The sequence below is a fragment of the Cricetulus griseus genome, assembly GCF_003668045.3.
Source record: "Cricetulus griseus strain 17A/GY chromosome 1 unlocalized genomic scaffold, alternate assembly CriGri-PICRH-1.0 chr1_1, whole genome shotgun sequence".
In the NCBI taxonomy this organism is placed as follows: domain Eukaryota; kingdom Metazoa; phylum Chordata; class Mammalia; order Rodentia; family Cricetidae; genus Cricetulus; species Cricetulus griseus.
In genome coordinates, this window is record NW_023276807.1 from 32,556,549 (window position 1) to 32,582,957 (window position 26,409).

The 26,409-nt window shown below is 34.7% G+C and overlaps 1 protein-coding gene across 1 annotated transcript; it reads right to left on the reverse strand.

Moving 5' to 3' along the window:
- On the reverse strand, positions 1 to 26,212 carry Gpm6a (glycoprotein M6A). Its single transcript, XM_027391035.2, has 7 exons — positions 26,110 to 26,212; positions 22,936 to 23,128; positions 14,196 to 14,352; positions 8,677 to 8,830; positions 4,476 to 4,552; positions 3,798 to 3,863; positions 1 to 153 (listed from the first exon to the last, which is right to left on the reverse strand). The coding sequence occupies exons 1-7, from the start codon at positions 26,210 to 26,212 to the stop codon at positions 1 to 3; spliced, it is 903 nt and encodes a 300-aa protein (XP_027246836.1).
- Positions 26,213 to 26,409: the final 197 nt, after the last annotated feature.

Here is a 26,409-nt window from a genome sequence, read left to right on the forward strand (position 1 = left end):
TTATGTGTATGCATTGAGCCGCTCTTTGGAGCGAGTGGAGTGAATGTCATGAAGCTCTTGCTCCTCCTTCGACTTGATGTCTTCATACTTCTGCATCCGGCAAGCATCTTTCACATAGGCCCAGTTGGCAGACAGAACCATAAGGTAGTGGACCTGATGGAGATAACATCATTTATACTGGCAGTCTGTTCACTATGAGTATATTGTTGTTACAATGAAATAAGCAACCAAACTATGTATTTATGCAAGAAAGCTCACATTTTAAAAATAAACAACATTTGTGTTTTAAGGACACTATGGCTACAATGTATTTCCTCACTCAGCTAAATATCTTTCACCCTATTGCAAATCTGAAAAAATCCAATTCTGATTATAAATGCTCTTTAATGTTTCCTGCCTATGCTATCATCACTTACCCAAATCCTAAAACTGCTTGCTTCATATTCATGTATCTGTGAATCATGCTGTATGATACATAAGCAGAATTACTCTCTTATGTGGTTCATATTTTGAATTTATAGTGTGCCAAGAGGAATGCTCTCAGAAATTCGAAAGTAAACTTGTATATTTCATTATCAAGCAATTTTTTTAACGTTGATTTTCGATTGCCTTTAGATGACATTAGGTATATTAGAAGATAAAACAGTCATATGGATCATCTATTTTAGTATGTACTCAATAACCAGGAAGGTATTATGTTAAAAAATGAAGCAAATAAGCTAAGCCTGGTGGGATAGGCCTGTATTCACAGCTACTCATGAGATGCAGAGGGAGGATCACAGTTTTAATGTTAATCTGGATAAAAGTGCAAAGTCAACTTGAGCCTTTTCTTTAGACCCTTCCCTTGTCTAGCTTGGTGGTCAACTACTTGCCTAGCATTCACAAGTTTCTAGGTTTCGCCTTCATGTGCAAAATGAAAGGTTTCAACCTAGTAATTTTTGATGGATGAATTAACAGCTAAGTTGCACTTTTTGAGATTAAAAAAAGTAGACAATGTTTTTTATTAAACATTTGGAAAAGTAAATACTAAGTACCTAATTGCTCGATCATAAATACTATCAAGGCAAAATAGGCCAGCAATTTGGGAGGGATACATGTTACTGTTTAAATGAGAATGACCCCCATATGTTCATATATTTGAATGCCTGATCTGCTAATGTTGGAACTATTTGGGAAGGACTAGGAGGTGTTGCCTTGTTGGAGGTGGTGTGTCACTAGGAGTGAGCTTTGAGACTACAAAAGTCCATGCCATTCCTAGTTACTGCTCTATGTCTCTCTATCTCTGTCTCTGTCTTTGTCTCTGTCTCTCTCTGCCTAATGGATCAGGCATTAAGCTTTACTACTGGTTCAATGCCATGACTGCCTGTCTGCTGCCATACTCCTTGCCATGACAGTCATGGACTGTCTGGAAAGGTGAGTCCCCCAATTAAATGCCTTCTAAGTTGTCTTGGGCATTGTGTTTTGTCATTTCAATAGAAAAGTAGCTAAGACACAGGGCATGGAAGGTGTCTGAAGGAGGGTAACTGGAAGGGACTAAAGGGAGAAAAGGGTAGGGGTAAGTGATGTCATTAATTGAAAGTTAATAACAAGACATGAGACCAACTGACACTAGGAAAGTACAGATGTGCATACATAATAAAATCATTCTAAAGGCTAAATATTACAGTGTATTTATTATGTTTAATTTATAGCACAATATTAATTAATCAATTAATAGTAATGTTGGTGATCAACCCAAGGTCTTGTGCATGCTAGTCAAGTATTCTAGATCAACAGCTCCTAATCCTAACTATTGTGACACAAAAGTGTAAGAAAAAGTATAATCTGCTTTGGCATTTTTTCAGGATATTCTATTTCTCTTGAAAATTTTCCTTTTGTTTAGTATAAGCTGTGTCTTGAGAGAAGGGGCTTTGAATGGTATTCCTGCATACTATGCTATGGCATTATTATGAAAGCTTAAGGAGCTTAAGCTCTGTCAGTGCATGTAAATCAAAGAGAGCTTCCACATGCTCAAGTTTCTGTGATGTTTTGATCATATAATTCAGCATGAAATGATATTAAGTCTGATAAAAGGAGAAAATTATGTTATTGGATTTTATTATATTTAGATACAATCCAGAACCACAAAGATTTAAAAAATCCATGATCCTATTCATAAGCTCAAACTAAAATTCAACTTGTGGTAGGAAGGAGAATGACCCAGGGTTTAAGGAGAATATGGGGGAGATATTGGTCAAAGGACACAAAAATTCCTGCATAGGAGGTATATATGATAAACAGATCTGTTCTCTGATGTGGCAAATATAGTTAATGATTGTGTATTGTATCCTTGAATATCACTTAGAAAAGTAGATTTATCTTTTCACACCTTAAAGCAAATGAGGTAATATACATGTTCATTAGCTTTAATTTAGCAATTTCATATTGCAAAGAGTTCCAAAGTCCTTAATAAGATAAATATATTGAATTTCTGTCAACTTCTAAAAGCAAATAATTTACAGGAACAAAATCAAGTGCTAGTTAGAATAACTGGTAAATAAATGTGTAATTTTAAATGTTCAAAACCTTACTCTTTGTTATGTGAGAAAATGTTATTCCTAAACTACTAAACATAGTATTTTACTGCATTTATGTTATTTATTAAATTAAAGTTATATGAATAAAATAATGGAAAGAAATTCAGGACCATTTAGTTCTGAAGCCGGGGACAGTTTTAATCTTAATGTCATGCTATTGCTGTACTTCCCTCCTGACTGATGGTTACAAAGTTGTCTCAAAACTATTCTAGCATCCTTCTTAACATGGCTACAAAATAACTAGGTAGAGAAACTGCTTATTTTTAACACAAATCCTTGTAACCATGCCTTAAATTACAGATGATGCCATCAATATTTTGATAGAATAGAAATCATCTGAATTTTCTCATCTATTTGATAGAAATAATGATGATAGCTATATTATAAATACAGAATGAGATAGTATGAAGAACTGTTCCTATAAATATTGAATCATTTAAGTACTTTAAATAGGAGAATATTTAAAGTAATGAACTTTTAGTTCCAGAAACAGTAGTGGTAGTTACTTTAACCCTGCCTCTAATGGCCTAAACTATCATTAAAGTGGAAAAGTCATAAATACTGTTGAAAATTATTTATGGTAACTCAGAATCTTAGAATGATACTAGCCAGAGAAAATTATCCTTAAAATAGAGTTTAATATTTTAGCACAATCTTCTACACTCTTTCTATTCAAAATAATATGTATAGGGCCAGTGAGATAGCACAATGAGTAAAGGAGATTGCTGCCAAGCCTGGTGACTCAAGTTCAAATTCCCTGACCCACATGGTAGAAAAGATAAAATATTCCCCCAAACTAGCCTCTGACATTCACACATACTCACTCTGGCCCACTTGCTACCCACTGCCAAATAAATCAATACATATATTAAAAAACTTTTCATTATCTTTAAAATCTGATTTATTTTTATTTTATATGTATGAGTGGTTTTTTTTTTCCTACAAGTTTGTGTACCACATGAATGACTAGTGCCTATGGAGGCCAGAAAAATGTGTCTGATCCCCAGCTGTAAGCTACCATGTGGATGTTAGGAATTGAACCCAGTTCCTCTGGAGGAGCAACCAGTGCTCTTAACCACTAATTCATATCCTCAGACCCTCTCTAACTATCCTGACAATAATAACTTATATGGAAATTATATGGGGAGCAAATTGCATATTCAAGCAAATAGATTTGAAATTCAAATTGTTAAGTCAATAAAGGAGCTGGGAGGGACTTACCATAGCAATAACGGCTGCTCCAGCTCCAGCAAGTGCCACAATAAACAAGTGGAAGGTCATGTTCAGCTGTAAAAAACAAAACAAACATCCAACAGAACAAAACAAAACATCACACACACACACACACACACACACACACACACACACACACACACACACACAAACAAAACCCAAGGTGAGTCAGTCACATAGATAAGAGAGATTGGGACTGTCACTATCATATAAAGATGACTTAGTATATCATCAATAAGTGGTAGCACTTGACAATTCATGCATTTCATCCACAATAGCATTAAAATAGTCTTTCTCTTTCAAATCAAATCAGTTAAATCACTACAATGGAACCATTTTACTATAATTTTATTATAAAGATTAGACTGCCTTTGAAAATGATGGATTTTTTACATATGGATCTAACAACATAAAGTTATAAAATATCTTTATAATTTTCAACTTTTGTTAAAATGAATTTCTGAAATACCTCAAGCACTTATAATAATGGCATTTAAATATACAAAATAATTTTTATACTTGTTCTCTAGTAGGCTGCATGAAAAAACTGCAAGCTAAACAATCTCTGATAGAAAAAAATCAAAATATATTTAATTGTAAAACATTCTTTAAGTAGAAAACTGTAGGCTATAATTTTAACAAAATTAGAGTGTAAAAAATACTCACCTCAGTAGATTCACACATCCTCAAGAAATTCTCAGAGACAGTACAAATTTTCTTTTCCTCTCCAATTGTCACAATCCCTACATTGTGTAGAAAATTATAGGTTAGCATTAAATATGTTTTAAAGGAGCCTCAAGAGAAAAAACTTTTGGCTGTTCAAACCTTAGCAACTTTCATGCTAAATTGTGTTGAGCTACAATGTAAAAAAATTCTTCTCAGCTTTTATTGTCCATCATAACTGTAACTACAATTATGAGTAGGAGGTATAAATTTAACTGAGCAATTTAACCATGTTTTCATGAGGACTGAACTGATTTGATTGTAGCTAGTTCATTGCTGTGATGGTGGGAGGATCATGACTATTTTAGTGATTTTGCCCCAGACTCTAAGTCAGGGTCAAGTTTGCTCTGCTTGTTCAAGGCTTTTGTTCGTTTCTAAAGACATATTGCTCAACAGAGAGGCCTGTTTTATGATGATATCAAACACAGTGCTATCAGAAAACAGGAACTAAAAGAAGTTGCTATTTCCCCCATGTTGACACTTGCCTATTGATTCATAGACCAACTACCCAGAAGAATTTTCAAATACTTGTTTTTCTAGATGGTAACACACATCTTTAGCATGGAATCTGTGAAATTTAGGTCTGGAAGGTGTCAGCAAGCAAATAGGGAAATAGCTCAGGAATATTGTGCTCACAAACACAGTGATTTAAGTTTGATCCCAAGGATCATATTACAAAAATCTGGGTTTAGTGACACTGAGAAGGTGGGGACAGGCAGCCCATGAGGCATGTTGGCCACATAGCCTGATCTTCGTTTCAGGATTCCCAACAGTGAGTAAGCCTGTCTACAAGACAACAAACAAACAAACAAACAAAGAAACTGGACAGTATGTGAGAGTTGAGTCCTAAGTGTGTCTTCTGACCTCCCATGCATGCTCATATCTATGTACATAGGAACACACATTCTCTCCCTCAACATGAGTAGTTAATAAGAAGGACTCTAAAATTTTTAAATGCGTTTAATATTGTACATGAGCATGATTTTTTGTATGTGTGCATATGTGTACACGTGTGCACCAAACTGCATGTACCACCGAAGGCATGTGCAGATCAGAAGACAACATTGTGGGGTGGGTTATCTCCTCCTACCTTTGCATGGGAATAAAACTTAGGTTGCTATGTTTTTGTGGCAAGACCTTTCTACCCTCTGAGTCATCTCTGTTGTCCTTATTCCCTGGATTTAGATATCCTTTTAGGGAATGGAAGAAATTATATTCACACTACCTTCGGTCTTTACTTTTTTTGATAAATACTGAATTTTTAAAAACTACAAGCATGAAATAATAATGTATGATAAATTATGGGCATCTTAACATCTCATCTTTTAGCATATGATGTTCCTTGCTTAGCCTTGGTGTGTGTGTGTGTGTGTATATATACATATATATATGTATATATATATACATATATATATATATTCACATTCTTATTAATATTTAATCAATTCTTTGATAACTTTATACAATGCATTTTAATCATGTTTACTTCTCTTCTCGAGCCCCTCCAAGAAGTCCTACCCATTGAACTTTGCATCTTCATTTCTTTTCTAAAGTCATCAAATATAATTTGTGCTGCCCATATACTTTTGGTATATGTCCATAAATTGGCATGTGGTCATGCTACCAGTGGCCACACACTTAAGGAAAACTTACTCTCCCTCTCAGAAGCTATAAATTGCCAGTAGCTCATTAGCTGAGGGTGGGACTTTGTTTTGACACCTCCCTTCCACATTGGTATTTTGTTGACCTTAAGCTTACATACACGCGTACTGTAAGTGCTATCATAACTGCTGTGAATATATATATATATATATATATATATATATATATATATATATATTCTGTCCTGTTGCACTTGGAAAACAGTGTATTCTTGTATTCTTGTAGTAATCCACTGCTTGTGGCTCTTACAATCTTTCAACCCCCAGAGGTGGCATGATATTGCAGGTAGGGGTGAACATTTTGTGATATCATATATTTTGCATGTAGATGAGTTGTGGGTCTCTACATTAATGTCCATCTACTGAAACAAGCTTTTCTAGTGAATTTTGAGAGTCACTAATCTATGGGCATAGTAATATGTCATTCAAGACTTTGCATACGCGAACTCACAGGAGTATGACTGAAAGCCTTCAGAATACCAAGCCAGACAAAAATTCCATCATGATTTAAGGAAGGGCTCACAAAGTCCCACTCCTAGCTGAGCCACTATTAGTAACTTTAATGGCTGCTGATGGAGGGAGAGTCTAAATTTTTGTTAGTCTGTTTTTTTATGTAGTTTCAGATAGGCAACTCATGCTTCTGGTGATGGCCATACACTCCTGTATATACGAGCAGCACTAAGTAGACTGGGTTTAAAAAATGTTCATGCTGTCACAACAACTATGAATCTATATGGACAAGTGCTCTGCACTGTCTAGAAAACACTATTGCCTCATAATCATCTATTACCCCTGGATCTGAAAAACTTTCTGAAACTCACAGAAGTTATGGCAATAATACCCCACACGAGACTTGCACAATCTCAAGTCCAAGCATGTAGAGGGAAGGTAGGTACCAAGTACCATGCCTATCTGAGGAGCTATTGGTAACTGATTGCTATTGGGAGAGGAAGAGTCAGTTTAGGGTGTGGACCCTGGTAGGCTGACCATGCTTTACTAGATAGCGATAAACCCAGCAGTATGTAGTCAGCACAAACTGGACATTGGATTTCCTAGGTAGGGAAGGGGGATGGATATGAGGGGACATGGGGAAAGAGTAGAACATGACCCAAGTACATTGCATGGACTTCTCAAAGCATTAAATTTTTCAAAAAGTAAACAAAATTGGGAAGGAGAAATGCTGGTAGGTGGTATGGGAGTAGATGGAAGGAAGGGTGTAAGGGTTTTGATCCAAATGCATTGTACCTGTATTCTTCCCATTGCTTGGTAGTCAATAGTGTTAGGCATAGTTGATTGTACTTTCATCCCACTTGTTTTTTTCATTTATGTTTGTAAGAGCCACAGCCTTCTGTTTCTCCCTGGTTTAAGCCCTCTACTCCACACACTTTCTTTTCCCTTATCACTGAGAAAATTTTTTTCCTATCAAAAGAATGCTGACCTGTCAAGTATTCCAAAGCACAGACACATTCATGAAAGACACTTCATGCCTGATCTAATTCACTGGCAGCAGTTTTATAGCAACAAATCAGGTTTAAGAATAGGATTAATACATTTGACAATAAAAATAACTTCAATATAGCTCAGATTAATTCTAATCTCAGATTAAGAATGAATAATATCTGTATAATTATGTCTCATGCAATTATCATCGACTTCTACTGAAAAATTATTTATCTGGAATCCAAATTAAATTAGGCATGTGGTATCTTATCTGCCAGCTGTGCCAGAGCAGTTATATCTCATTCAAATTTCACTTTTAGGAGTGGGAAAATGAAATGACATTGATTTCAAGCCAGCAAGGGTCAGGTTTTCATGCAACTGTCATGGTCTATTGTGGTGTCTTTCCTTTATGTGTGTTCACATGCCTTTTGATTCCTAGACTACAATCTCAGTAGAAGCAATAGTACCTCTAGCCAAGAACTTCGCACACAGAGCATATCTTCCAGCTCCCAAATTTATATCAAAATACACGAAGCCTTAGAACTTCATCTGGAAGGCTAGTGGAGGGGTTACTTCTGAACTTACATTGTAGGAAAAGCTTAGCTAGACTGTACCCTACTAATCTGTCTATAGTATCCCCACAGAGCCTTATTCTCCAGAAAATATTCCTATTATGCAGAAGTGTGAAGAAGAGTCAGTAGAGAACATTACTTACAGTATCTACAAATATGAATTAGTATTTTTAAAATTCTACTTATTTTATATTAATGAGTGTTTTGCCTGTATGTATGTATGTCTAGCTAAAACTAGGAAAAAGAAACCAGTTTTGCACTGTACATTTTGACAGCCTATTCAAATATGAATGTAGATGTATAATGGCAGCAATTTCCCTTCACTCTTGAATTCCTACCTATTTAAATTTACATAATTCCCTGAAGTTTGTAGTTAGATAAACATATCTCTGGTGGTTCCAAAGCAATTTACAATGTTTTAGGGGTAGCTAATCAAAGCATTTTTTACTTCGAGACCCACTATCTACCTACCAAACTGACGGAGGTCCAAGCAGAAATTTGCTCCCTCCACTAGTGTGGTGTTTCGGCAGATGGTCCATAGGTTGAAATACATGTACACTGGCAGTGAGGTGAAAGCTGTGACTCCAAGCCAGGCCAACATGAAGAGGTATGTTAGCATGATGAACTGCAGCAGAGAAAACAGGGAAAGAGAAAATACGTAAGCTGTTGACAAACAATTCTGCATTCAATTTTCTCAGCAAATACACACTCCTTAGACTCTTGGTGCTTAAATGCTAAAAAATGCCGTTAGAAATTATATTAGAATATGAGAATTTTCCTCATAAATTCTTTATCAGAACTAATTCTTTCTCTTTGGTTGATTGATCAAAGGAATAGAATATTCTATGTGGAATACAGACAATTCTGGGTCTTAAAACACAGTTGACTACTGTGTGTGATCAACATTTTGTTTGTCTCTACCAGAGAAAGGAAGTGGTTATCTAGTGTGTGTGTGTGTGTGTGTGTGTGTGTGTGTGTGTGTGTGTGTGTGTGTGTTTCCTTCCTGGAGTATATAAAACGAATCACAGTAACAGATACATCCCACTGTTTTGTGTGACAAGAGGACCAGTTCATAAAGCTATGTACACCTGTCTCATTATTCCTTTCACACCAAAAGTTAAAAATGTCAGCTAAGCATCACAGCAGATTCCAATCACAGACATGGCAATGCCTTTCCATCTATGCACTGCTTGCTGCATGCACATTAGTTTCCAGTTTAGTTCAAATATAAAAGACAAAAATCTATTCCCTAATTTTTAAAAAAAGGTTGGATAGTATTTCACCTGTTTTTGTGTGAGTGTGGGGCAGTGCATGCTACAGCACTTGTATAAAGGTCATAGCACAACATTATTGAGTCAATCGCCCTACCAATGCAAATGTTTCAGGAATTTAATACTGGTTGTCAGGCTTACATAGCAAGTTCCTTTCCCCAACCCACTAAGTCTTCCATTATTTAATAAACATTGATTAAATTCATTACAACCCTATCTAAATATCACATTTATTTCACAAAAGGGAAACATACGGCATATTGTTTAAAAACACAGTCATTTTAACATTAGCTGGGCTCTTTTTCAGAACTCTATTTCTACCCTTCCTTCCAAAGTTAAATAACAACTCTACATAGACCTCATACATCCCAGACAGGTTTAAATGAGCTGATACATGTGAAACATTTAGTTAAGGAAATGGCATATAAGAAGCTCTGACCAACTCGCAGCTGGTTTTATTATTGATGATATAATTATGATTTTTACCACTAGCACAATGTGTTTCAGTTAAGTAGGTCTATACAGAATACTTGAGAGTATTTAATTTCATATTGGGAGAAATGAAAATAATTAGAACTACTAAAATTATTCAGAATTCATTTCTCACAACAGAATAAAAGGCTTAAGAAATTATAAGAAACCACTTTAACTGTGAGGATGTCCTGGTAATAAAAATCTTTTGGGGAGGGGGGTAAGAGCCTTGCTGTTGCAACATTTTTATTATTTGGAATTAATGCTCTCCTGAACAGTGTTTTGTCCCTGGGACAATAAATGTGAGAGAGTAGCATGAAACAGAACTTTGTAGGTAGAAGAAGGCCCTACCTACAATTCAAGGGAGAGTCATCTGTATGATTTGAGACACAGTTTGTCTGTTTTGTTTTTGTTCCTGTCCTGGGAAAGTTTTCAATATATTTTTCTGAAGCTGGTGTTCACCATGGAGTGGGACTTCAGGTAAATAGGCTGACTTAAAGTATAATGAATGTTGGACCCATGTAGACATTGTGTACTGATATGGAAAGGGGCATGGCCAACGGTACAGGCATCCAGGGTCTCTCCCAAAAGAGTATAGCTTCTGATACTGCTTTATAGCCATGGTCACATGACCTGGGATAATTCAAGAGCAAAGGTGCTTAAGCCATTACTTTGCCAACTATAACTATATTTGAAACATCTCTGGAGGTTAGCAAATGTATATACAGTATTAAATAGTGCTGTTGTAAGTTAAAGACAGGTATCATGGGTATACTGCATATAAAAGCCTCTTTGTAGAATCCAAATTGGATTATATATATATTCATTCTAAATACAAAATGAATGAGCATTAAAATATTGAAATTGTAATGTGTCAAGTTTTGTGGTGGTTTAAATAAGTATGCCCCACATAGACTCATGTGTTTGAATGCTTGGCCCATAAGTAGTAGCACTATTAGAAGTTGTGGCCTTGTTAGAGGAAGTATTTACTGTGGGGGAGGACTTTGAGGTCTTATATGTTCAAGTTATGCCCATTGTGAGTCACAGTTCACTTCCTGTTGCCTGTGGATCAAGATGTAGAACTCCCAGCTACCTCTGCAGTACCATGTTTGCCTGCGCACTGCCATGTCCCACCATGATGATAATGGAATATAGCTCTGAAATTCTAAGCCAGTCCCAATTAAGTGTTTTTCCTTTATGAGAGTTGTTGTGGTCATGGTGTCTCTTCACAGCAAATAAACCCTACGACAAGTTTAACACAGAAAAATTATTACCATTGTGTAAATTACTTGAATAAAACCCTGGAAGGGATATTGTACATGTAAAGAGCATTTAGCAAAATTCAAGCGAAAATGGATAAAGCATAGGCTGATATAAACAATATATCAGTACCAGCTTACTAGCTATTATAAGCATCAATAAGCTAGAATTGGTGAATATGGCAACTGCATAAGTCATTACATTTCTGTAAAGTTCAAACTATTTTAACAAAAAAAATCTATCAAAATATTCTATGAAAAAATTGATAAAAATTAAAAAATTTAAAGTAGGGTTATGAAGACATAAAGAGTCACAAGTGATAAGAAATTATATTTGGGTGATATAACTAATGTGTGTTTAAATTTCAGTGGCTTACAAAATTTTCTTTGGAAAAGCTTTAGCAGAAGGTTGTATATCAAAACTTGAATAAATAGAAGAGTAAGAACAAATGTAAAAGTATGACTTCATGTGTAAAATGGGCTAACAACAGTTACAAAGTTGATTGCTTTCAAAACTGGATATGGCACAATGTTGCTGTTTGGATAAGGCAGGCTGTTTATGGATTAACTGTGCCTTTGCAAAATTTATACAGTGAAAATTGATATCTCAGAATGTGACTCTGATTGAAGAAAGAGTACTTATACAAGCCAGAAAATAAAAAAAAATGTCAAATGCAAGTCAATTATCTATAATAGAGTGTCTCTGGGTATTACAGCCATACCAGAGCAGGTCCCATGCAGAATGGTAGTTGACCAACACAAAGCAAATTTCATGTTTTGTTTGTCCACTTTTTGTTTTGGCACTTTTTAATTTTTTTATTTTTCATTATTTTTTATTTTGAATATGTATATATTGTTGAGTATATATACAACAATAGTCACAGTCACAGGCCTCACTCTTTCCTGTGTTGAAGATCACAGTTTCTGCTTCTCTCGGCTTTGATCAAACCTGCATGCCAGAGCAGGTGTTACAGGAATAGGCAGACACACATTTGTTGGCTGACTACCTGCTGCATAGCCATTGAAGCTGCTGCTGTCAATCTTCTGGTGTGTAAGGTGTGACTGATGACACAATTGCTACTATTGTAGAAAAATAGTGTGGCTCATGATTCAATTTAAAAATAGCTATTCTAGATTCCTTTTAAGAGAGTGAGTGATAGGCAGATAATTATCTGTACATAGATGTGAGTTTTCTCTGTGATTATTTTTACTATGTGATGGTTCTACTGTTCTGAATGAACATCACATTTGACTTTAATTTTCCTGCCAGTGAGATATTCTGTGCCATTAAAAATCGCCTTATATACCCCTTTCTCTCGTCCTTTCACCTGTGTAGTTTTGTGGACTCAGAACTTCAGAGATGATCTTCGATGGGGGGTGGTCTTCTGTATATATGTTTCTTTTATTGGTTGATTAATAAAACATTGTTTACTCAATAGAGGCAGGAAGATAGGCCAGACTAGGAGATGAGGAGAATTATTGGAAAGGTAGACAGAGAAAGAATCACCAAGACACGCCATGTAGCTATGGGGAAGATAGGATGCACCAGTGTTCTCTGGCAAGATAAGGCCACGTAGAAATACACAGATTTATAGAAATGGGTTAATAATTAAGACAGAGCTAGCCCATAAGGAGCCCTACCCACACGGTCAATAGTTTTATAGTTAATATAACATCTGTGTGTTTATTTGGGGCTGGTCAGCTGTGGGACTTGGTGGGAAAGAAAACTACAGCAACAGAGTTTGATTGCTGTCAAATAGGTCAACACTGACTCAGAGAAGAAAATTACTTTCTACATCTCACTGAGACACTGTCATGCAATATCTGGACAATAGAGCTTGTCATTCACTGAATTCATACGTTATTTGCAAACTAGATATTAAATCAAGGTCAGAAACTTGTCTTTTGTAGAGGAATTGTTTGACTGTTACCAAGAAGTAAATATGCATACATTTTAGATCAATCCAAGATCTTCATATATGTTATTTCCTCTGGATCTGAAATTTGATATTACCAATCTAAAGAATTTAGGTGGAAATCCCATTTTTGAAGTCCTTAAGTTACATTACTGAAATTCCAGCATTCTCCAGTCATTTATATTATCTGTTAACAATTGCAATAAGAGCTTTCCCTAGTCAGAGATAGATGTCCACAACTCAGCCAAGTAGCATCATAGAATTGGTTCCAAGTTGTTCAATATAAAGATTTGCTGGAAACAGGTATGTTTAATTTTTCTGTGAGACTGAAGCGATTTATTATTCCTTGTGACTGATCACTTTAATTTTGTGACTTATTGTGCTGCAATTAAATACATGTTCTTTTATGTCATGACAAAATAGAAAGAAGGGCCAGCCAAGAATGGTGCTTCATTGATTCATTGTGGGAAAACTACTCTGCATAAAACATGCAACACCACATTGAACTATATTACATTTGATTTTTACTACTCTCATGCATTAATAGATATATGCCTTGTATATAATTAGTTCTGTTAGGAATATTGGTCTTATTTACCTCTAAACATCTCATCAATAAAGAATGAAGACCAACATTAGTGAGTTTACAAAACAGAATATATATATGAGGGCAACTATAAAATTTTTATATATGTATATCTTAACACAGAGGTATGTTTAAAAGAAGAGACAGAAACTTAGATGCATAGACATTTCCTATAGGTTAGCAGGGAAGGATTTTCTATTGTTTTGTATGGTAACTCTAGGTCCTTTAAAAAATAAATAACAATAAATCAATAAATGATTCTCCTGTAAAATAAAATTAGTTGCAGTACATAAGATTTTAGAATTTAAAACCCATATTTCCCAGAAAATACCCTTAATTTAGAAATCTTATAAAATTGCATGATTGCCATCATTGAAGGAAATGTTACTACACTGAAGAATGCTTTAACTCTCTCCACGTGAGTTGAACACCTATGTGATACTGAAATCCACCCACATTACATGCAGAGTGCAGAGAAATGACATACCCAGGCGCTCACACATCTGCCACAGGTGGTGATCTTGAAGTCCCCATAGAGATCTTTGATGGCACCAGTTGTGAAGAAACCTTCCACCATCAGCAAAATGCCATAGACAAAGAAAGCAGCTGCAATGCCATAGATCACATACTTAAAGATGTCAATCCTGGAGACAAAAAAGAAAAGCAAAAGACAATGTCATCTATTAAAATGATTGTCATTTGATTTCAAAAACTGATCCTCATGTGTTCATGGATCTTTTGAAATGAAAGTAGAAGATATGCATTTATCCAAAATCTCTCCATGGACCAAGGAGCTATTGGCAGTTGATGCCTATTGGATGAGGGAAAGTCACTTTTCTTCAGAGATGTGATCCCTAAGTATATGGTCCCATGCCCATGCTCAGGCCCATGCAGGTAGCACTAAATGGACTCAGTGAGTATTAAATTAAAAAAAACAGAGGAAGAGTACATGAAGTTCAGAGGGGAAAAGTAGAAGAAGATGGGGGAGGGAAAGGAGGATGTACTGAACTGGATCCAAAAATGCTATATTAAATGAAATATTGGATAAGAAAATTAAAAGAACATTGGTATTCATTATGATAGGTAAATTATAAAACATACATGTTTTATATGTGTAATGTTAGCATATATATTCTGTTCTGGTATTCTTAACATTTATCAACAAGGGTGCTGAGATTTGTGCATATGTAGACTTTATTCTCTTCTTTGGCAGTCTCTCTTGTTCTCTGGTCAAGTTAATGAAGTCTTACTTAGATAATTAAGAGGTTGCCTAATCATTTGATAAGTGGGGTAATCATAGGCAAAATTATCAAATGCATATATATGGATAAAACATTGAATCTTTTAAACATATTAAAGGATGAAGAATGCTTGGGTGTTATTAGTTTTTTATAAGTTTATATAAATTTCATACTTTGCCACTTCACTGGTTTTAAATGGACTTTATTTAAATAATATCATAAACATCACTAATATTTTCTGGCAACAATAGTACTAATAATGTAAATAAAGTCATTTTCAGAAAAATCACAAGTATGTTTTTATGGTAGAACCACAAATTAATATTAAATAGAATTGAGTCAGAAATCACCAAAGTGTGATTCTTGAGAGGTTTAAAACAGTATTTTGCTTTTATCATAGTTGAACACTTATTGTTTAAAAATCCATACTAAAATTACATTTAGGAAATATAAACATATTCAAACAGAGAACTGATAAATACAAAACAGCTAGATATAAGTTTGGATAGATAGATGATGGACAGTAGATGATACAGGATACTTTTCATCCTATAGCTCTGTATTTAGGAGATCAACACTCATTATGTTTAGAAAGAATAATTTGCATGTTTGTGAAGTAAGTTTCCATTTATAGTTCTTTTTTTTTGAAACAATTTGCTCTGTATTTGTGGTCTATATAGTATCTTTTTAAACCAAGGAAATATTTGTAAACACAATTGTGTCCTGTAGTTGAAAAACATTCTATTAGGACTTGTTTTTGTACACTGTCATTATCAGTGAGTAGTTCACATTCAGTGTACTCATAGCTGCTGAATATGCCAATGGAGTGCAAATGTGGAGATAACACCAATTCAGCACCCTATGTCACCTAACCTGAGGAATAAGTCATGTACAAGACTTGGAATGTATTAACTACATGCCTTTTTTATGTCATATGCTTATCATTCTACCCTTAAGACAACATCAATACTGAAATACCTGAGGAATGGCTATAATGTCTGTGCTGTAGATAAACACTTCTACAAAAACTATTCATCTTCATTGGGATTCCCAATCTCCTTCAAAATTAAGATTGTTCTGATTTATCTAATAAGATTTCCACTTAAGTTTTAAAAGAGGAGAAATCACTACAAAAATGGAGGCAGATTGGAATGATGTGGCTTCAAGCCAGTACCTGGAAGAGACAAATTGCTGAGCTTTCTGAAGTCCTCTACGAGAGTCCTCCTTTGATGACAACTTTATTCCAGACTTATGAACCTTCCAAATATGATAGAGTATATATTTTTATCTCTCCTTTTTTCTCTTCATGTTTTTCTTTACTGCTAGGGAATGAAATCAAGGTCTCCTTGTGTCTACTAAATAAGTGCCCTACATCTGCCTCTTTCCTACATTTTAAATCACAATGTTATATTTTTATGGCAGTATATTTGTATACCCAAATATGAAGCCTACATACAACTAATCTAAGTCTGGCATTGTGTAACAATATGCTTATGGGTTGCAAGTCACTTATTACAATGCACCGATATGACAGTAATACTAAAGTGTGTCATATCTCTTCTGAGTTGTAAAGTGGCAATTTTCAAAAGCAGGAAATGGCCCATGCTTCTTAATCATCTTAATCATCTTCTTAGTGTTACTAAGAAGAAGAAAAGTTCACATTCTATGGCTTTAAAAGTTATGCTACATTCTAGAGTATGGAGACCCATTTACCCAATTCCCTACTTTTAGCAGTGGTATAAAGGATCTCCAAAGGTATCTATACCCTACTTCCTAGAAAGGGTTCGTGAGTCATTTTATATTGCCAAAGGGATTTTGCAGAATGTGGTTTATGATCTACAGATAGAAAAATTATTGTGGAGAAAAGGAGTGGTTTAAATGTAACCATGTTGATTTTTAAAATGAAAGATATAAGAGTGTCTCTATAAAATTCAGAGAGAGATTTCAGGATGCCACATAGCTGGCTTTGAAGATGGAAAGGGACAAGGAGCCAAGAATGCAGGTGGCTTTTGGAAGATGGAACAACTCCAAAGATTCCAGATGGAACTCAGTTTTGCCAACATCTTGATTTCTTCCTATTGCAGTAAACCTAGTAAGACCTGCTTTGGATTTTGACCTATGTAACTAATCAATTTCTTAGTTTTAAGAAAAATAGTTTCTGATTAAAAACAGCAGTTCTTAATGATTAGAAGCCTGAAAAAAATTGCTTAGTAAAAAATGCACCCTATTTGACTGTTATTTCCAAAATCATTAATTCAATAAGATTTCTAACAAAAATTTTAACTGTGATTTAAAGTATGTTCTGATATCCAAGACAAATCAGTAATCACCAATCAGCTCTGCTTTGCCTGTTCTTGAAACATTATTGTATGTAGAAGGCAAAATGTTTGGTTTAACTGTCTGTTCTATAGGTGAGTAGAGAGAGTTTGCAGATTGCTGTGGTTTCCAAGCCTCAGTTTGTTTTCCTTTGTTATATTGTTATCTTCAAACCATTAAGACGGTTTGTGTTTTGCTAAGTGTTTTTATAACTCAATAATTTCCAAAGAATAAATGTGAACAATAAAAAATTATACATAATAAATTCATAATGGTGATTGGAGTAAATTTTGGGAATCTATCTTTGTTTGTTTTAAAGTATCAAATAAGTCATAAATCTGGTAAATTAATTTTTGATAAATTAATATAAAATCAGAGTTAAGTTATTTTAAAAATAAAATCTATTGTGTCTATAAATCAATATTATAAGATCCTGAGCACTTATTTCTAGTTTTTAAAATTCAAATACAACCCTTGAGAAATAAATTATATGGAATTTTATTTAGGAATAAAGCTAGCATGCGACCAGACCTCAGGATAGTTATTCAAGAGGCCAAATCATTTAATTATCTTGGTCACCTTTTTATATATCATTTTCAGCAACTCTCCTCATTTCATTGCCTGTATGAATGTGTTGTGCAGTGGTGAATACCTAGCCTCCTCTTCCTTGGTGTCAAATGATAATTAAAGAACATAGCAATAATACATTGTCAAAACTTTTCTCAGGTAAAAGTTTCTGAATCACAAATTAGAAGAGTTACTGTTCATTACACAACAAATAACAAGCCACTTCTTGAGTGAGTGAGCCCAAGTGCTTGTGCTAATATGTAGATGTTGCTGAAGAGGGGAAATAATGGGAGAAGTAGATTAAATTATAAACTTATCACAAGTTTGGATCCAACACATGATCTGAATTTTAAGAACCAAATTGACATATCACAGCTGAAAAGGCTTCTGGGATACCAGTGGATAATGATAGATAGAGACATTAAAAATTCTACCAATAGATCAAAAAGCTTTTAGAAATTCACTCTCTTCTTTCTTTGAAGGGCTCAACACAGTGGTTGGACCATGACAAAATGGCTTAACAGTAACTGGGAAGTTAGGATTTAGAATACAGCAATGATAGAAACATAATGCAGAAGAAGAAACCAACTGCAGACTTATCTGTGAAATATAAAATTTCATGCTTGGAAGATGACTAGTAAAGCACAATGGCAACATTTCATGGTTACATGCATTTCATAGATTGCTCCTTAGTCTTGGAGATCTGAATTATGTTTAGGAACTTGCATGTATTTAGGGGATTGGGAGAGAAATAAGGGAGAAAGTAGAAAAGGTAGAGGAGGGAGAAAGGATGGGAAGGAAGAGAATAATGGAGGCGAGGGGGAGGGATGGAGAGAGAGAGAGAGAGAGAGAGAGAGAGAGAGAGAGAGAGAGAGAGAGAGAGAGAGAGAGAGAGAGAGAGATGAATGTAAGGATAAAGAAAAAAGCTACTCTCAGATCCTGAGGAACACAGGTGAAATCATAAGTCTTCAGAAATCTTTTTTTTTAATCATTATCTTTTAGCTCTCTAACTAAAGAGGACTCTTTTCTCCTTTAAGTGAGAAACTTTTGCATATGGCTGAAACAAGAAGTTGTAAATCACTAAAACTGGCCACATGCTTTCTCTGTGATCATTCTCCAACATATTCTTTTCAAACAAAGTTTATGAGCAAGACGCATCACCTATATAACTATTATTTGCCCCCAGTACCATATAGTTCTCATTTTACACCATCTGCTTCTTCTTTACATATCCCATTCCTCTGACATCCCCATCCCTGCAGGCAGTCCTGCTGCGTGCAATCTCCACAACCTCAACATCTTCACATATTTTATGAACTTTTTAGTTCTTACTCACCACACTAAGATTTTTTTTTCAAGGAGCAGGATTTACTCCATTTAGAAACTCCATGAGGCCTATATAGTGAATTTAATGAATTAGAACTATGAAAAGAGGAATAATTTTGGACCCCCAATTCAGTATAATTGTCTTCCTATAACAAATATATTCACTGCATTCCTATAACAAATATATAAATGAAATTCATTAAATTTCATTTAATTTCTCATGTAACAGATCAAAAGTAAAATTATAAAAATATATAAGTCTTTTCTAAATCCCCTTTCCCAGGCTCGCACAGAGAGTATCCACAGAGCTTCAGCAGAGATCTGTGATATTTTAAAGTTTGTTGTCTAAATATCAAACATGTAACTTTATAATTGTTAATATATATAGTCATTTATTAGACTTATGACTCCTTAAAAACTTCATGTGCTATAACTGAATTAAGCAATTTGGATGCAGACTAAATATAGAGCTGTGGATTTCAAGGACATCTGTGGTAGCTTAAAATAATGAACAGTGAGAACATATTTTGTCCAGCTATGCTGAGATATAACTGAAAAGAAAATGTCAGTTTTATCACATTAAAATATATCCATGAAATCATCTTACTAAAACTCTCCGGAACTAACTAGCAATAACCCAGATGGATTTCCTTTCCTTTTCTTTTCTTTTCTTTCTTCTTTATTTTCTCTAAGACAGGGTCTCACTACATAGCTCTGGCTGTCCTGGAACTCACTAAGTAGCACAGGCTGTCCTGGAATTCACAGAGATCAGTCTACTTTTGTCTCCTGGGTCCTAGGAGTAAAGTAATCCACCACTACTACCTGGCTACCCAGTTGGATTTTGAAATAGTTTAATTACATCCATATGATGAGCATGAGTAATAAACAAAGAATGATGAATATGAGTAATAAACAAATAATGATTCTGGAAATTAATTTATTAAATAATTAAGTAAGTAATTTTATTTTTGTTTTTCTCTTGGCTTTCCTACATGACAGACTTTAATCTGTAAGCCAAAGAAACCCTTTCCTTCTCCAAGTTTCTTGTGGATAATGTGTTTATTATGGCAACAGAAAGTAAACTGGATGAGAAAACAGGCCAGTTTCAAAACAAAATTCAGTTTTACAGCCTTAGGAAAATATTCTTAGAATCTGAGAGCCCTTTCCCTAAAACTAAGTTGACTTATAAAGGTATTTTGTTTTAAAACTTTTGAATTGAGACAGGGAGTCAATGTGGCAAATGGCTTTAATACCAGCACTAGGGAGGCAGAGGCAGGCAGATCTCTGTGAATCTAGCTGGTCTACAGAGTGAGTTTCAAAACAGCCAGGTAGGCACAGGCAAACCCTTTGAATTGAAATATAGAGAAAAGAAGAAAACCACTTGAAAATATGCTTAATTAATGACACCTATGTCTGGCTATATTTCTATACCCAAAGGTCTGGTAAGATTGGCAGCTCTTTTAACTAGTGGTATGCCAGTGATACAGCAAGTGAACCATGGATTTGAAACCATGTGAGTTCTCTCATTGTAGGCTTTGTTTATTTATTTTTTTCTGTTTCTTTCTACTCCTTCCTTTTCTATGAATTCAATCAGGTCTAATCCACTTTCGGAATCTATCTGAAGCCTTCCCTGACAGTCAAAGTGATTTTTCCTAAATGGAAAAATGATCCTATGGAAACTTAAATCTAAGGTTCTGAATCACTATCAAGTTTTGGTTTTATGTGTTTCCTACTGTTCAACTCTATGACAATAAATTACAGGAATATTTATTACTCAATTAAATGGATAGTGCTAATTTACAAAAGGTTGGTGAAATAACATTACAATGTGAAATAGACAATTTTAACCTGCTAATAAACATTCATTTGCAAATTTGGGAGACAATGATACATCAGATTTATGGACTGTAGTTTTTAATAATAATTTCTTATTTTTTTTCAGTCCTAGGGAATTGAACCTCACATATACTAGATGATGATGACATATACCTAAGCATATACACAACAAATATTCTATCAGTGAGCTCTATCCCCAGCTCTATTTGTGCTTTCAACATTGAGAAAGACTTATATTAATTTTGCCAGGCTGGCATTGAACTTACTCTGCAGCCCAGGTGGGATTTGAATTCATTGTTCTCCCTACTCCAGTATCATGAGTAGCTGTGCTCACAGATCTGCACCACATATCTCTGCTGACCTCACTCATTCAGCAATCTCCTCTTATTCTACTCACTGCTGGTGGAAGTATTTAGGTTTCCTTTATTCTATTTCATTTTTTTTACTGCTTAGAAATTATCAATATTTAAAATCTTCAAACATTACAGATAAATATAAAAGCTAAATATCTTTTCTTTAAAATTTCTGCTGTTTCCTGTTTTGGAACAACATATCCTCCTCCCCTCAGAGCAGAGAATTGTGGTTTATATTATATAACAGTACTGTGCAACTCCATTCTCTTCATTTTCACAGTGAATTAACTTTAATTGCTCCTAGGATACAAGTTATTAAAACTATTGTTGAAAACAATGTTCTAGTTTATGGACATTAAAGAAATTTAGCAATATTATATAGTGTTTTTGAGACAGGGTCTTCTATGTAGCTCTGGGACATTCTACGTAGACCAAGTTGGTCTGGAACTCATAAATGTTAGCTTGCTTTTGCCTCTCAAGTGCGGTGATTAAAGGTGTGTGCCACCATACCTGGACCGTAACGTTGCATACTTCTGATATTGTAGTTATAAGATCATTTTATTCTACTAAGGAGTTACCAGTGACACCAAGATCAAAGGAACCTGCTTGGATCAATCAGAATTGCAGTTGATTACTTTTATCTAGAAGGATCTGAGTAGAAAACAATGGTACGATAGCTAATCAGATAACCATCAATATTTGAAAGTATAAATAGTCTTGTTCCAGAAATTATGAGCTTGCAGTAAGAGCAATTAAGTATTTTAGAAAGAAAAAAAAAAGAAAATTCCAAACACATAAACCAAGCAGCATGAAACATGAGTGTTTTAAAAAAATAATAAATACATTATTTCTGTCTATAATCATGAAATCACCCAGTAGATGGTGAGAATTAACATCAAATTATAAATGAATCCTAAGTACTTGTTCTCTGTAATATTAATAAGAGATTGAAACCAGGACAAAAGACTTGCACGTCCAGACTGCTTAAATTACATTTACAAAAACCATTATTTCAACATCATCATAATTTTATAATCCTAGAAGTTAATATTTTAGGGGATCAAAACATAATTGGTGTTTTCTGAAAATAAACTTCTCAATATTTAATTTTTGTCTTACAAAAGATCACAAGAACCTTTGACAATATTTTCTGTGAGGTAAGGAAAGTAAGGTAATATTTGCATGGCTGGATTAAAGTTGTGAAGTGTCTAATCTCCTTAGAATTTTATGAATTTCTTAGAATTAACACCAAAGTCTAGATTTTTGCTTGCCTGTCATCTGTCTTTTCACCATTTTTTGAGGAGTCTATGCTCAAATCTGAAGAGCAAGGCAAAAATTTCCTGCTTAGTGGTAATTTATTTCATGTCTAAGCCTAGGTTAAACTCTGCTAATTTGGCCTTATAATCTATACAAAACACCTTGTATTGGTTGTTGGATCAATGATTTTCTGAATCATGTTTGCCTCATGAAGATTTTTTTCATTCATCATCACCTTACTTAGCTGGACAATCTATTAATTTAGAAAACAGAAACAGGAATGTAAGCAAAAAAAGCACTATACAAAAAGTGGACATAAAGGATGACTCACATGGTGAAAACATCCAGTGTATCTCCAGCAGTCCGTGCCATCTCAAAGTAGGTCTGCAGAATGTTGACTGTTCCAGAAAGGGCTTCATGACCACAGCCACAGAACAGGGCAACGCCCGCATACAGCAGGATGGTGGCAATCAGAGAAGCATAGGGAATACCTCCCAGGCATTTAATACAGCACTCAAAACACCCTGTATCAGAGCAACAGAAAAAGTGAAAATTCAAGTTATTTATTCATCTTAGTAAAGTATTTCTATAACCTCAACTATAACACTATAGGAAATAGTATTAGTATTGAAAGATGTCCCCAGGTCAACCATATTAAAGTCAAGTCCTAGTGTGCCTTAGAAAGAGTAAAGATGTCTATTGTTACAACCATTCTCAGGCCTGTGGATGTTTAGACAGCCATGATCACATCCACTATGCTTAGTCCAAAAGAAGCCCTTCACTATAAATGACCACACAAGCATGCTTGGCATTCTGCTTTGAATTCATTGATGTTATATTTCATGTTATTAAAACTTTGCTTAAATAATCCCTATTCCTTTGAAATATTTGTGCATTTTTTTCTGATCTTTATTTGAAACCTATAGTACTCAACTGGAAACTCAACTAACCGAAGTTTTACCTACAGATTCTGAAAACAGAGAAGACAAGAATCAGATAGCATTTGAATGCATTCCAATTACTAAAGGAATTAAAGATGAATTCTGAATTAATCATATATGTATGTTCTATATACAGTGACTCATAATGAAAAAATCTATAGATTTGGTTTTAAAATAAATGAGGAAGACATGGTCACAATAGAAAACAAAAAGCAAGGAGGGATTGATACTGATCCCATCACTGTGTCTTTTAACAGATTCATCCTTTTGATATTATCTTGCAAACATGGTGACAATAAGAGAATGCCTTCATGCTGTTCTATTGGTGATTAAATGAGCCAATATATAAAATGAGCCAATATACAAAATAGTACCTGTGCAACAAAATTGCTCCATAAATGTAAGCTGTTATCATTAAGACATAATTCAGCTGTTATTATTATGATTATCCTTTCATATAGTTGTCAAAAACTCTTTGACCATAACAGGCACTTTCAGTTGTTGAACTTCATCATTTATGTCTCCATTTAAAGAGAGTTTTGAGCATTGAACCTGATATACCACAAAGCATATTTGTTTATGCTTAAATGCAATGCCAAAACTAGAAAATCTTAGATGGATATGTTTGATAGCAAGAAGCACTGGTGAGACACCATTGTGCTAACCCCTGCTCAGACTGGGTAATTGAAGCTACATTACTAACTTGGAGGTTTAGTAAGCCTCCAAAATGATGTTATATGTTCAGCTTTATCCCTGCCCTGCCACATACATCTCTAATTCAGAAATAGGAAGGCTCCCATCATCCTTCCAATTGAAAATTCTTAGTTCAATCCCATTTGAATGAGGGAGCCCTTTCTGTTATGGATTGAGTTCCCCCTTTTCCAAAATAAGTAAGTGAGAATTTAAAGTGGATTGTGATTATTATACTTTAAGGCAGTCATCGGAAAAGCTAAATTTACTTTACCTAGAAGGCACATGAAGCTTGAATATCCCTAATCTGGAGTGCTTGAGGCTAGAAGTGATTTGGATTTGGCAGGCATTTTTTTTTTAATTTTGGGATATCTGCATATAAGCAAATAGCTTGAGGATGGAACTGATAGCTCAGCATGAAATTCATTTGCATACACACTTTATGTACTTTTCCTGAAGGTAATTATATAATATTTTAGCATGCCTGCATTCTAGTTATGTCCTGTCATATACAGTTAATTATAGGGCTTTGCACTTGCAGCACTATCAGGGCTGAAGAAGTTATATATTTGAGCATGTTTTGGCTTCCAGATTGTACTACTTTTTGGTTACAGATCCTTGACCTTTATGAATCTATATTCATATATATATATATACATATATATATATATATATATGCAATAACATACGAAACATTAGATTTAAAAGTTCCTGTGTGAAGTGACTTTATGTTTGGAGAATGAACTAGACTGTTATTTTGATATTGTTTTTTTAAAGGCTTGAGAATTATAGCCCATAACATCTCCCTCAGGAGTGTTTAAAAAGCATCCAGAGTACCTCACCAGTTTTGTTGCTATTTCTTGTGACAACAAAATCAATTCCTGAACATTTCTTCTACACAAACACACACACACACACACACACACACACACACACACACACACACACACACACAAAATGTGGGGAAGTAGAAAAGGTTAGAACAGCTTGAAACTTCATATAGTAGAAAAAATTCACCAACAGATGGCTGAGACCAGTGTGTGTAGTATCTGAATGTCATTGAGCCCAGTTTGGGTAGAGACTAACGGGGTGGCAGAAAAAAAATTAGACTATTCCCTTTTGATACTCTATAATTCCCAACTCACTCGTTATTTAAAATTAAAGGGGAAAACAATTAACATTAGCATTTAAAAAACAAAGAATTCCCTAATTTGTCAAGTTTACCAAATGGTCCCAATGACTTCAAGTCCCAGTTTTGTGGTACCTCTCTCTTCCCAATCTCAAAACATTTGATACAGACAAGGAAAGATTCTATTGCAGTCATTTTTAAATGTCAAAACTACATTCTCATGCTCAACACAACCATCTGATTATAAGTGCAAACACAGAGAGAAGATTCTAAATAATGAATGCCATCCCCTTTGCTTTATCCTAGAACATAGAATTTACAGGTGAATAAAATATGAAATCACAGAAACTCAAGAGCAGACAAAATACAAAAAAATAAACCCCAAACCCAAACAAACATAAAAATCATTACCAAAATGGTCACTTAGAACTTCTGGTTAATTTTACTCCCAGTGTGGAGCTAGGTTTTAGAGGTCATATTTTTCCTATGACCAACATTAGCTTCTGTGCTAGACTCCATCTCCCTAAGAAGAAACCATATGCTCATCAGATAGCATTTTAACTCATGAGTTGCTTTTAAACTTAGAAATGTATGAGATAAAGTCTAATAATTCACTAATACTAGAGAAAACTACAGTTAAAGTCTCTGCATTAATGCACATTTCCAAATTTGCTTATTATCTCCAAAAGAGACCCTTCCTCTCCATTTAAACATAGTCATATAATTTACTTCAGAATTATGTTACCTTTGCTGACAAATAAAAGTTCCTCTAAGTTTCCATTTCTGCATGTTCGGGGTAGAAATATTGACCCTCTGCAAAACTTGTTCAAGTGAAAATCCTTAGGCATCTCATTGGGGACATATTGTGCTTGTAGCAGACTACATACTAATCAAAACTATTCTTCCTATGAGTTTGAGCAGAGTTGCCACCTGCATTTAAAGAAGTCTCTTTGAACTCGCATATGGAGAAGAAGCACATCATCTCAGCATTCTCTCCAGCTGCCAGAATCCCACATAGTTGCTGGCAGGGGAGCTTCTTTCCACC

Excerpts from the sequence above, each read along its gene's own strand:
- Gpm6a (XM_027391035.2), bottom strand. The coding sequence starts at position 26,212 with ATGCCTAAGGATTTTCACTTGAACAAGTTTTGCAGAGGGTCAATATTT. Across the intron at positions 14,353-22,935 it reads ACACTGGATGTTTTCACCAT|GATTGACATCTTTAAGTATG; the intron begins GTGAGTCATCCT and ends TTTTGTCTCCAG. Across the intron at positions 154-3,797 it reads GAGCAGCCGTTATTGCTATG|GTCCACTACCTTATGGTTCT; the intron begins GTAAGTCCCTCC and ends TATCTCCATCAG.